Here is a 13,764-nt window from a genome sequence, read left to right as displayed (position 1 = left end):
TCTACAGGTTGCAGTCGCTTTTTAAAACTAATCAGAAGAATGACTAAGGTGAGGGGATCCATGCCACAAGGAGGGACTGAAACAGCTCTCGTTTTTTAGCAAATTGGGAAAAATAAAATAAATATGTAAAAGAAGTCTGATTTTTGTTTACAGGGCACAAAAAATGCACATTTTAATCGGGGCCATCTCTCCCCTCTGCTTATCTACCTAGGGGTCAACCTATGACACAAATTGATGAGGATGGACTCTTTATTAAATAACAGAGGTAGAAAGTCCATCTTTCTATCCTCTTAGAGGTTTCCTTCCTTCCTCTTTGAGGAATTTCTATACCAGAAAAGCAAAACACTATTGAACACAGTAAGTAGTCTTGTATTTGGAGAGCTTCATTTGAAAAGCAAACCTTGGGTCTCTGGATAAGAAAATTGAATGACAGCTGAAATTTTTTTATTTATGTTAGAAGTCAATGTTAAGCCTGTGGTTTAAGGGCAAAGAGAGTGAGGTTTTGTCACAGTCCCCACCCCATCGCCATGATCAGTCCTAGGAGCTTGGAGTCAGGAGATCCAGATTATAGTCCTGCCCTGCTTTGCCCTTCTAGAACCTAGAAAGAATCTAAAAGGAACAGTATTGAAGAGAGCCTCAGTAATGGGGAGAGTTGATGGCATAGTAGTTTGGCTCCTGACAAGTGAAAGACATCTTTCACATAGTGAAGAGATGCTGGGAAGAAACAGTAAATTCAATATGAAGAAGAGGCTTCTATGGGTCAATGAGACATAAAATGAGATTCCCTCAGATTTTTCCATAGACTTAAAGTTAATTAGGAAAGCCTCACTTAAAATAACAAATAACCACAACAAAAAGTGGTCTTCATATTTCTGAGGTGCATAAATGGGAGGATGGCATGGGAAATCTGAGGGAATATTTCCATAACACTCAGCATTTGTTATGACCATCACAGTCCAACCACCCAAGAGGAAGATTAGATGACTATTTGTGAATTACAGATTTTCATTTAGTCAGATACACTGATGTTCGCAAGTCAACCTTAAAACATCTCTTTTCTACATAATAATCAAGAAAATCCTTACTTAGTGAGGCCAGTCTAGGTTAAAACCTAGATCTAGTTTAAGAGATTAATAAAGACATAAACTTCTGAGAACTAATCGTTTCTCTATGAAAAAAAGGTATTATAGGACAGAGTCACTGAATGACACAGAATGTTTCACTGCAAAAGCACACATTTTAGGTAGAGGACAGGGAGTTTGGAAATTGTGGAAACCATGGTTATCCCTGGGGACACTGGCTAAAGTAAAATTTAAAATTTCTCAGCAATGGTTCTAGTTTCAGGTGAAGTGCCATTACACCTGTGTGATCTACGATATAAACCCAACCTATCCAACCAAGATTTGCTGCTTTGAAGTAAGATCATAAACTGATCTCACCTAAGGCAGCGATGTCTTCCTCTGTGAGAAAAAGATCTTTCTAAACAGGTGGACACACCAAGACCCACAGATGGCCCATGGTGGTGCATTTAGAAAGATGAACTTCCCAGTGGCCCATTGTGATTTTATTTTTATTATTTTTATTTTTTTTGCATGGACAGACACCAGGAATTGAACCTGGGTCTCCCCACAGCAGGTGAGACTTCTGCCTGCTGAGCCACTGCTGCACTGCTCAACATTGTGATTTTCAATCTCTTTGCAAAGTTAGAAGGTTTAATGGTTTGGTGGGAAATGAAGGTCTCAGATAAACCCACACCCACATCCTGAGTTTGGGAGGTTTTATCTCGTTTCCAGAGAAGAGAGACAATGGGGAATTACTGGGAACAGAGGAAATGGGTCAGACTTTTTTGAAATTCTCGGAGAAAAGCCCAGATGAAGAGTTGCTCAAGGAGAAGGACTTCTTGTTCAGATGAAGATATAGAACATAATGGAGAGGGAGAGATTTTGTTATTTTACATTTGGTGGTAAATAAAAATTTTCTTATCTAGTGTTTATGGTGGGCCCTTAAAGAAAACAGTTAATCGCTTGATATTCTGATGAAGTTTCTGAAAAGGCATTTTCATTTTTTGTAAAGCTCTGAATTCCTAAAATGGAGTTGGGGAAGGGATCAGTTTTCTTATATAAAAAAAATCTTATTCATACGTTTTTAAAGGACATTTTAATCTCTTTTCCCCCTCACTCAAAGGATACACTATATTAAAAAATAGACCATATACCTTAATTTGAACATTTTCATGGCCTTAGAACTGTAAACTTGCAACTTAATAAACGCCTTTTTTAAAAGCCAATAAATAAATAAGCCCTAGATAGGCAATAAACAGAAGGTGAGCTTAGTAGTTTTGATATTTCATATGGATTAGTGATTCTTTCCCCAAGGTAAAAAATGTGAAGCAAATAAAAGAAAAACTACCTCAAAATAAAAGAAAGAAAAAAGAACCAAAAAGGACCATTTATTCAATGTGTCCAGTGAGCTGAGACGAGAAGTCTTTGAATGTATATGTATAGTTCAGGATTTTTTTCTTTTTTTTACCTTTTATTGTAGTAACATACATACAACACAAAATGTCCCATTTTAACCACTTTCAAGTTTACAATTCAGTGGTATCAATTATGTTCATGATTTATGCAACCATCACCAACACTCATCACCCACACTTTGCCATCACTTCCAAAAGAAATTCTACACCCATTTCCCTCACTACTCACTCCCCAATCCTTGGTAACCTGTAATCTACTATCTGTTTCTGTGAATTTGACTTTTTTACTACATCATTATGTTTCTTTAAATATGGCTTTGATTCAAATTTTTAAACCAAAAACTTCACATGAATCTTTTGAATCATTATTTGCACCACTCCTCGGCTCTCTGTAATAACTATATAAAAAGAACAGGTTTGCTGGTATTTAAGTTATTCTTGGGAAGCTCAAAGTGTGTATCATTCATAGGGTCCACATAGTAAAATCAAGTTATGAAATTAAAATATGGCGTATATATTTTGCTCATTTGCTCCCTACCAAAAAAATGTAGCCTCAGTTGGGACATTCATACGTAAATCTTGGTCTTTAAAGGTAAAGCTAAAGAAAAAGTTACAGTAAAAGCATTGACTTTGGGGGAAAATGGAATTTAAAAAGAAATCGTGATTTTTTACAAAATAAAGGGTTCAAAAGCTATCCTAATACTGTAGGAAAATGATTCAAGAGCAATGAAATATAAATGTCTTAAATATTTGAACCTCAAAAACAAATCCTTATTTCTTACCTCTTTAATAAGGGAATGGTTTAAAAATTGAAACTCACTTTCAACTAAGTATTTATTAGTGTTTTCATTTATACATAAATCTTAAAAATTCCTCATAAACAAAGGATCAAACTACAGAATAAAATTTTGTAATAAATCAAATCTCAAAAATGAAATCTTCTACTTTGTTAGTCAAGGTGTAATGGAGAGGCTGGAGGGAACTGCCTGAAAATGTGGAGCTGTGTTCCAGTAGCCATGTTTCTTGATGATGATTGTATAATGATATATATAGCTTTCACAATGTGACTGTGTGATTGTGAAAACCTTGTGTCTGATGCTCCTTTCATCTACCTTGTCAACAGACAAGTAAAACAAATGGAATAAAAATAAATAATAAGGGGAACAAATGTTAAAATAAATTTAGATTGAAATGCTAGTGATCAATGAAAGGGAGAAGTAAGGGATATGGTATGTATGAATTTTTTTCTGTCTTTTTATTTCTTTTTCTGAATTAATGCAAGTGTCCTAAGAAATGATCATGATGATGAATATGCAACTATGTGATGATATTGTGAATTACTGATTATATATGTAGAACGGAAAGATCATAAGTTAAGAATGTGTTAGTTTGTTGTTATATATATTTTTTTAATTTAAAAATTAATAAAAAAAGAAAGAAAAAAGAAATCTTCTGCCTTTGCAAATAATCCTCAGATTCCAAGTTTTTTAACAGCCTGTTGGTTTTGTCCTGACCTCAATTCTATTCCCATATCTGACCTGAAACATTGTACGGTAGATTCTTCCAAATTTCATTTCATTTGGAACTTCTTATCACCATGACCGAGGAGGTCAATGATTGAAAAAGTCCATCTGAACAAGACAGTGTGTTCAGGAATTTTAATTAAACACCAGAGGGCAGCAGAATCACTTGAAGTGAAGGCTCTCTGTAAAAGTATCCTGTGCATTCTTGAGTTTTCAGGCTTTTTAACAACTGTAGATTAGTGATATGATGGTAAGGCTAGGAGTTCTCTTTTTTTTTTCCCCACAATTAGTAAAACATTATGTTAAAAATAAAAAAAATTAAAGGAGCTATGGTTTGCTGAAAGTTGCAGTGTTTATTTAACTAAGTGATAAAGTCAACAGAAAGCATTGTTGGGGAGAACAATTTAGATTTCAATGTTAATAGCAATATGGATGCAAAAAATTTCAAAGAAAAGATGGTTTAAATAGTTTTATTTACATTTTTCAACCTAAATATAATGTGGCTTTCACTATCAACCATTTCTTAGAATGCAAATTATTTGGCAGTGCTTTTAGTAAAGTAAGATACGTTCCCCTCAATTATGATCAAAGAGATGACAACAATAGTAAGGTTCCAAATTTCATTTTTTTCTATTCAGAGAACACATGGATCCTTTGAGGGGTGGCACTGCAAGTTTCTGTTTGTTTCTATCACTTTGGATAGAATGGCACAGAGTTGATGGCATTTGATATGGAGTTAGATAGATTTAAATTTAATCTCAGTCTTATCACTTCACAAACTGTGTGACTTTGAAAATGCACTTAATTTTCTTGGGCTTTTTCTTATGCATTCAATTGGGATGTTAATATCTGTATCACCACATTGTTGGAAGAATGTAATGAGATAACATGTAAGTTCTTATCACAAAGTCTACATCATGTTTGATAATGTCTTTTGACTAAAATTTTTGAGCTGGAGATTTGTAGAAAATAGGAAGAATTACAACTTCACTTGAAAAAATAAACTGAAACTAGACTACTTTTTAAAAACAAATGAAAACAAATACAAGGAGGTTATGCAAAATAAATGCAGTTAACTTTAGTGAGAGCATTCACAGTACACTGAGCAGGTAAATATTAGAGATAAATGTAGGGAAGAGAATGTTCAGAAAACCTCAATCCCAGCCCCCCTTCTTTCTACTGCTTCTGGTGATATGATTTTGGGAAAGTTATTTTAGTATTCTGGGCATCAGTTTCCTTCTCTATAAAATGAAGTGAATTATATACTACGTGGTCTCTATCATACATTCCAGTTCTTACATTCTTGAATTTTACAAATACAGTGACTTGACATACTGTGAAATATAACTTCAATGATTTTATGAATGCAGCATTATTTAAAATGGGAATGCATGCATTTAGCATATAAAGGTGGTTTACAAAAAACATATTTGTGTAACAGATTTTCACACTGGATATATATGATGTTCCTAAGTTCCACATCAGTATTCAAAATACAAAATATAATGTAGAAAATCAGACTATGTGCAATGTGTACAAGTCAAAAAATAAGAGATACTAAGAAAAAATGCGAAGAAAAAAGATGACACATTTATGCATTATTTTAGACATCTTCAAATTTGGCCATAGTGATTTCAAAGAGAACCTAAAAAGAGCTAGTTACTTGGAAATGATCAATATGCTTTGGCTACTGTACCTTTCTATACACTGTCCACAAACCTATCAGTAGGAGGTAGTCAGTTTCTTACAAAGAGCCAATTAGAAAGGGTTGGTAAATAGAAAGAAATTAAAAGCATATTACCTTAATGTTATTAATATATTGAACAAGTAAATTTAGATTGGCTTATGTGGCTACTCCCCATCTAAAACTAGCAAAGATATAATCTGAGTTTAGTTCCGAACAATAAAAAAGAACCCACTTTGAACCAAACTACAAGGGAACACCAATAACTTTCAGCAGTGACTAGGATATTTTTTTTATTTCTCTAAGGGTCGATGAAAGGATATAATCTTCCTGATCAAAGAGAGTTCATAGGGCAGTCCTCCTAAGAGAGAAGGACTGTCTTTCTGTCTCCATTATTGATTGTGGCCCAAGTATGGACTATGGATGAAAGATGGCTTATAAAATGTGATTCTCACAGCTTAACTTCCAATGCTAAGGTGTTTGCACATTTTAAAAAGCATAGGAACTCCAGGGGAAATATTGATGTTTATTAAGGATAAACTCTGTTAAATGGCTCTTCCTTATATCTAAAACATTTTTCCTTTCCCAGATTGTTAAAAAATAAGTTAAATATTCTTTTGGCAGTTGGGATACAGCCTATTCCACAGATAATTTTGAAATTTTAAAGAAAATTTCTTCAGTGTAAATATGTTTTGAGTACTCAGCAGCAGAGACTGATCTGTTCAATACAATTTGGTACTTCTGTTCTCATTGATGAAAAACACACCTCACCGATGTTTATATTTTACTATTTTGTGGGGAGGGTCACATCACATTTCAGAAGAGTGGCTGTGTACTTAGGAGGGGAGTCATGTAGAATGTGAATTGTCTTTAAGCCTCAGGAAACATTCACAGCTCATTCATGCAGAATGCAGGGAAAGTGGTGACAACACCACATCCACAGAATCTCTAGCTTATATTATAATTGGAAAGTAATGTAATCTTGATACATCAGCACGAAATTCATTTCGACAATTTTTCTGAATTATAGGACTCAACTGTTATATCTACATATGCAAACAATTTGCTGTTATTAATGTGGATGGTTTCAGCTACAAATTCTTACTCCTGAAATATTCAGATAATTGAAAAAGAATTCTAAATGGCCGGAATGGTCACTATCCTTATTTTTTAAATAAATAAACACATGTAGCAACAGCTCAGAATGCGATATTCTATATTATCCTCAGAATACTAACATGGTAAAATTTTTCCCAGATAGATCTCCTTTCCGAAAAAGAAAAATGAAAGGAAAACCAAATGACATGGAATTCTTTCATGGAAGGGGAAAATAAATACAATTTAACTCATTTCTTTATCACAGAGACACATTACAAGGATTAGGAGTTTGGACCCTGCAGCCAGAATATCTGGGTTAAAATCCAGCTTGACCACTCACGAGGTCTTTGACCTTGGGCAAGGTCATAGCACTTGCCTGTGCCTGAGATTCCTTGTCTGTAAAATGGCAAGAATAATAAAAGTACTTGGCTTCAAGAGTCATTATGAGGATTAGGTAAATTAAGATATATAAAGCATTTATAAGAATGCCTGCCCACACTAAGTCCTATATAACTCTTAAAACAATGACCAAAAAACACAAAAACAACAACCAAAAAAGAGAGAACAACTTTGACGTTCAAAGAAAACAACCAAACAAAAAGTGAATTCTGAAAACATAAAATTGCTTTGCAAAAAAAAAAAAAGCGCTATAACTGTGACTACTATATAATCAGGCCCCACATCTTCCTGAGACATATATATATATATATATATATATATATATATATATATATATATATATATATACATATTGCAGAATATGTATATACATATACATATTGCAGAATTATGAAAGGGAAAATAAAGACAGTCATATAATGTTTTTTTTTAAGTAAGTTATGCAACAGGATGATATAAAGAGAATTGAGAAAGCATGGTTATCAACTGTCTCCCCTTTAAGAATACACATAAGAAAAGACAACAAATTATTCTGTAGAGTTTGAGGTGTTTTAAGTTCATGATTTTTCTCAGAGATTTAGATGATTATTTTTGATCTCCTGGTAGAAATAGGCAGAATGAGTCCCAACTTAAAAAAAAAAAAAAAGATAATTTTCTTCCTGAATTTTTAGGCCAATTAATCAAACCTGAGTTATTTAAATTATAATAAATTATTTCAGTCACATCAACGATACGATGGGAAAAAAGTTTAATGTTTGTAATGCACATTTAACATTTTAAACTATAGAATAATTTTAAAATAAATTAATATAGCATAAAATATATTTTTTACTTGCTTTAGCTGTGTTTTAAATGTGAATTATACCATTTGGATTTAAACTATTTATACAATTACAGAATTTAGGAGTTATCTAAAGTTTCTTCTCCATTTCAAAAATGTATGTTTTTCCAAAGTGCAACATAATAAAGAAACAACAAACTCATAGCAAGAAGGGAGATCATTGAAATTTAACTGACGTGCCTTTCAAAGTAGAAGCTGGGACTAAAAACAATCTTGACACATGAAGAGCTGCGCGTGGTGAATGAATCCTTACCTGGCACTGTCATGGAATTCCAAATACTTGTTATTCTAGATCACTAAATCATTTTCATGATACTAGAGAATCATTGTAGATTGGCACTGTATTCTCCATATAATCTGCTCTTTATAATACATTCCATTGTTTCCTGTAGTATTTAAAATCATTATTCAAAAGAAAAATGCTGAGTTCCAGGGAAGGATTGAAATGCTAGCACAACACAGTTAATAAATAATAGTTCATTTTAAATCCACAGCTCATATTGCCATGGTGAATAACTTAGAATTAGAAATAGAAGGTGTGCTTAAGATAACAATTCAATTATTTGGTTGGATACTTACTGTGCCAGGTCGGGGATAAGGAATTCTTCCTTCGTATTGCACCCAGCGATGGTCTGCACTTTCCTTATGAGCATATGGACCATTAAACACTGCTCTGATGTCGGCCATGCTGTACACACAAACAGCGGAGCCTTTGAAGATGGAACTGAAAGAAAATGACAGGATTCAATCACTCGCTGGTTCATTCAACAGACACTTATTGAGAAACAACTATGTGTCAGATGCTATGGTCAAAACTGATTGATCACGTACTACGTACCAGGTGCTGTAAACAATATGTGCTCCTGTCCTTAAAGAGTTAATAGTCTAGCAATCAGGAATAAAGAGCTATAGCACGGGTAATTACAGAAAGCTATGGGGGCACAGGGATGGTGGCCAGGATGGGACAAACAGCTAAGCCTTCAGGGTGCAAGAGATATCTAAACGGACACACGGTGGAAAATTAGCAATTAACTAGAAAAATTGGGGATACGGAATAATATGAAGAAGAACGTATTATATTTACCCATGTGTTCTCAAATTTTGTTCAAAATTATTCTAGCATAATTCTTTCTAAAAAGTTATATTACCTAGTGGTCAAAAAAAAAGAATTGTTTAGATATATGGTTAATAACTCTTTCATTACCTGCTCTCTTAAAGTTAGGGAATGTACATAAATACCAGCTATTAATAATTTTTTCATACAATTTTAGTTATGCTGATTTAAAATATTTAGAAACAACCAATTTTTTTTTCTTTTTTGAATGTATAACCATAATCACACAAGATTGGTGCCCATATTGCTAAGAGGAAGTAAATCTCTATAGGAATTTTACAAATTTTTGCAAACTAATGATGAAAGATGTTAATATTGTCATCAGATGTGACTTTTAAGAATCTTATTTCTGGGAACTAAGAGACACTTTTTTGAGTCTAAAACTTTCAGTGTTTCCTGGTTTTATAAAAGCGCTCACCTTTATGATTGAAGAGAAATATCATCTCAGCACAACATAAATGAGCTAATGCTACTTTGACATGAATAACTCAGCCATAATATACACAGGATGACATTAATGGGGAACATCAGGAGGTGATGGTAAACAGGCGAAAAGCAGAAGAGACTAAAGAAATGGAGTGAAGTTCCCGTAAAAGTCATATGCTCTGTCTATGATATTTTACAGGATTGATGCATCATGTTTAATGACACTGCTGTTATTGTAGGTTAGTTATGTCTTCTAATTGGACAAAACCATGGAACACACATCCTGACATTACCTAGTGCTCAGGGCAGCATTAAAAATAAAACAAGAAAGCACACCAAGAAGAAAGAATTGACTTGTAACTTCACACCCTGGGTGGGCAGAAACTTGGTAGGGGAAAAGAAAACTGTCTTAGAGCTACATTTCCCTGGCACATTTCTGTGCCTGGTGTGGAGAACACACAATGACTTCAAAGAAAATTCTGTGAATGGAAAGGTGCCAAGAGAACTAGGGCCAAGACACTTAACTTTAGTAAGTGCAGGCCCTTGATCTTCTGGCATCTTTTTATATTGAAACATAAATTAATGGAAAACTATAGTCCAAAATAGTAGCTTCTTGGGATACCTTCTTTATTTTCATCTTTAAATATTTACATTCAATATTTAAGAATTAATCAAATAGTATTTTATTTTCAGGTGCATTCTGAACTAACAGTGCATTTTAGTTTATACATAACATATTATGATCTAAATGAGGGTCATGTCATATAAAGGAATTAGGTGATAGTTTGCATCAACATATATAAAGAAGTAATTTAAAGAAGGCAGAAAGATCGTTCCTCCAATACCAATATTTTCAATTTTTCCAATACTAATATCAATATGCATTGCTATATATTGATATCAGAGCTGTTCAAAGGAGTGAAAAGTATGTCAAAGAGTGTGTTGTCGGCATTAATGCTCAAGAGGAGTAAAAATGTGCTCTCAATACAGTCAAATGTAAGCTATTGGATTAAATAACATTAAGATAAATAAGATTCAGCTATTCTTTGAGAAAGCTTCATAGATGCTGAAAGAACTTTTAAGAAAGTCAGATCTGAATGGCAAGAAAGATAGCAAGAACACAGAGTTGGCATTAGGAAAACATCTTCATTTCCAGTTCAGTTCTTACTACTATTGGTGACTCTTCTTTGGGTACGCTCACTTTGCATTAATCTGTAGAGCAGTGAAATGGTGATAATAATCTTCACTCCATCCTTACAAGATAACAGGGCAGTGCAAATAAAATGGCATTTACAAGTCAAGAGTGTCTCATCTCATGATTACAGCCTAGTCAATGATTAAGACATAGTGTTTCTTTAGTGTAACCTTTACAAAGGCAGCTCAGAAGTTAGTTATTTATTATGATTGTACCTTTTGATCCAAAAATTCTAGTCTTGGAATTTATCCCACAGATTTACTCACTCCTATGGGGAATGGCAAATGTACAGGGCTAGACATTGTAGCATTATATGCAACAGCAAAAGATTGAAAACAACTGAAATGTCTACATACAGGGTAGAGCTTAATAAATTAAGGTAGTAGATACAGGGGATATACACTGCCATAAAAGGAGCAATAATGTATTGATATTAAAAAATTCTCAGAAATGCAAAGTGAAAAACTGCAGCACAGACGTGTATGATATGCTACCTATAAAAAAGGAAGGAATAAAAAAAGAATACATAGTTCTATTAGATTACACACACCTAAGAATTCTCTAGAAGGATTAAAAGTGTTTTTATGAACATACCTTGTTGTCGTAAACACTCCATATACTACAGGATTTCTTTCATCTCTTGTAGGGAGTAAGTAAATATCTTCTATAAATGGGAAAAATATTCATTATTTACAATTTTTTATTTCTAGTGTTTCAAAAATGTTTGCTTTTTCTTTAGCTATACAATGTTTTGGAGGCTATATTTAAACAAAAATTAAAATTATAATACATTCTAAAACTTTTTATGAAAAAAGTATTTTATTAAACAACACCATTTTTGCTTTATACATAAGTATGGTTTACCTACACAGTACAAATGCATCCCTCTTCTAGTCTCCAACTTCCCTCAGAGACGTTTAAACCTGAACTCCCATGCCTCCCCCTCAGCCACCCCTGGCTGCCTGACACACAACTCCAAGGAAGAAGCGCGCGTGAGGTGGGGCGCTTGGCTATGGCTGAAACGAGCTCTCACAGGGTTCTCAAAAATGTCTGGGGTCCATAGTCGTTGGATAAAGCATAAAATGTTACTCAAAAAATGAAGGGAGGGATCAGCAGACCCACATAAGTGCATAAGAATAGATGCACACATACGTGTGTGTATGTACGCGCGCACACACACACACACACACACACACACACACTTGGGAATGCAAAGCTTCTTACTCATGAGTCAATCTTTAAAGACATGGCTCTCTCCCTCTTGGATAATTTCATGAAAATTATTATAATTATTAAAATTAAGGTAACAGAGAGTTATTGTATTATGACATAAGAAATTAAGGTTAAAAGATTGGTTAGCTCACCAGTTAGGTGACATTAAGTTGGACTCTAAGGTGTTTATTTTAAGCACCTATAAACAAAATAGTTCATTTGACAATCCTCATAACCATTTCTTATTACGAATATACAGATCCATAGAGAATATAGAACAAAATCACAGATTATTTTTGCCCTCCAGTCTAAACGAAGTGTTTTCTTGAAATTGCATCAACTTATTGGTCATTCAAATTTCAGCTTGGTAACAATATGAAAAATAGTTACGTGTACTCTGGTATAGACTAAATTATGCATAATTAATGGTCTTTGAAATATTACTTAAGATGTCAGTGTTATATACACAACAGGAATATTGCATGTATACTTTAATACTGAAAAACATAATCCTGATAAAATCTTTTAATGATATGGCTGGTCATTTTTATGGCAAAAACAAGTTCAAGAAGATAAACACTAATGATGCTAAATTTATATACGTGGAAAAAAAATCCTTCTAGAATTAGCTTGCAATGACACAAAGAAGGGAAATGAAAGAAAAGAATCTCTTGTAAAGTTTCTCTGAGTGTCCTGTTTATTAGCAAGTCAAACACAGGTCTCCAAACCTCCCCTGCTCTCCAGCAGAGGGCATCTGTAGGTTAAGGAACCAGTTAATCCCACCTGTGGTTCCTTCCACAGTGACTGCATGAGAAATGAATGGATTGGATGCTGCAGTCCAAAGCTAACAACTTTTCTTCTCTTGCTGGAGTTTTGTTTCCTTCACTAACTCTTAAAAGAAAGAAGCTGCTTCATCAAGTTGTGCTCAGATCTAGAGCATCTCGATGTAGTTTCTGTGCAACCTATGGTGGGCTATGTAATGAGGACTGGGGGCTAAAAAAATAAATGTTGAATTATCAGACAGTAAGACTTTTCTAAGGAATAAGGAAACTGTGACTTACGAAGCTCATCAAAATGAGTATCTGCCCCATCATTTCCAGGAATTGAGCATATCAGTCTGGCTTTAAGAAAAGTTGTCCATTTATTTATCAGGCTGCGCTGTCCTCCTACATCATTCTGAGAAAATGACAAAAAACAAAAAAATAAAGGTCTAACAGTATGATTCAATTCTAGACTAAAACTGGTGGTTATTACTGGTAATGTCTTATTATTGTTTACAAAGACAAAGAGCTTAAATATGTGTTTCTTGAAATTTTGAAATGAGTGAAAACACACTTTTGTTCTTTTTCAAGAGCTTCCAACATGAAACTCTTCTCATTTCATAAATGCAATGAAAGCAAATTATCTTGGCAATGGTGAGATGCATCCAGGATTACAGTAAATAAGGTAGGCTTGGATTCAAATATTCTGTCAATTTTTTGATCTATGGTCCACAGAAGTCTATTTAATTTTCCAAGTCTCTGTTTTCTAATCAATAAAATATTATTAGTGCCTTAAAATATAGTTATTTTGATGATTAAATGGGATAACTTATGCAAATTGCTTAGCACAATGCCAGGCTGAGTTCAATAAATACTAGAACTGTGTGTATATATTATTTCTATCATTAAGACCAATAATTGTGTTCTTTAGAAAAATATCCCCTTATAGGATTAAAAAAATCATCCTTTTCAAATTTAGCACCCTACCAATTAAACATTAAGCCAAAGAACATATATATAATGACATACATATAA

At 33.6% G+C, this 13,764-nt stretch overlaps 1 protein-coding gene across 1 annotated transcript in view; it reads right to left on the bottom strand.

Annotated features, from left to right (window-relative positions):
- LOC143675251 (semaphorin-3D) overlaps positions 1-13,228 on the bottom strand; it is a 46,058-nt gene extending 32,830 nt beyond the window's left edge. Inside the window, exons 1-3 of the mRNA XM_077151674.1 lie at positions 13,030-13,228; positions 11,351-11,420; positions 8,601-8,745 (exon numbers count right to left, since the gene is read on the bottom strand). Of these exons, the coding sequence (XP_077007789.1) occupies positions 8,601-8,708 (108 nt within the window). The 5' untranslated portion in view covers positions 8,709-8,745; positions 11,351-11,420; positions 13,030-13,228. The remainder of the gene's footprint in view (positions 1-8,600; positions 8,746-11,350; positions 11,421-13,029) is intronic.
- Between the last annotated feature and the right edge of the window lie 536 nt (positions 13,229-13,764).

This window comes from Tamandua tetradactyla, chromosome 1, assembly GCF_023851605.1.
Source record: "Tamandua tetradactyla isolate mTamTet1 chromosome 1, mTamTet1.pri, whole genome shotgun sequence".
NCBI lineage: Eukaryota > Metazoa > Chordata > Mammalia > Pilosa > Myrmecophagidae > Tamandua > Tamandua tetradactyla.
Note: the sequence above shows the minus strand (reverse complement) of the source record. Positions and strands in the feature narration are given on the sequence as shown.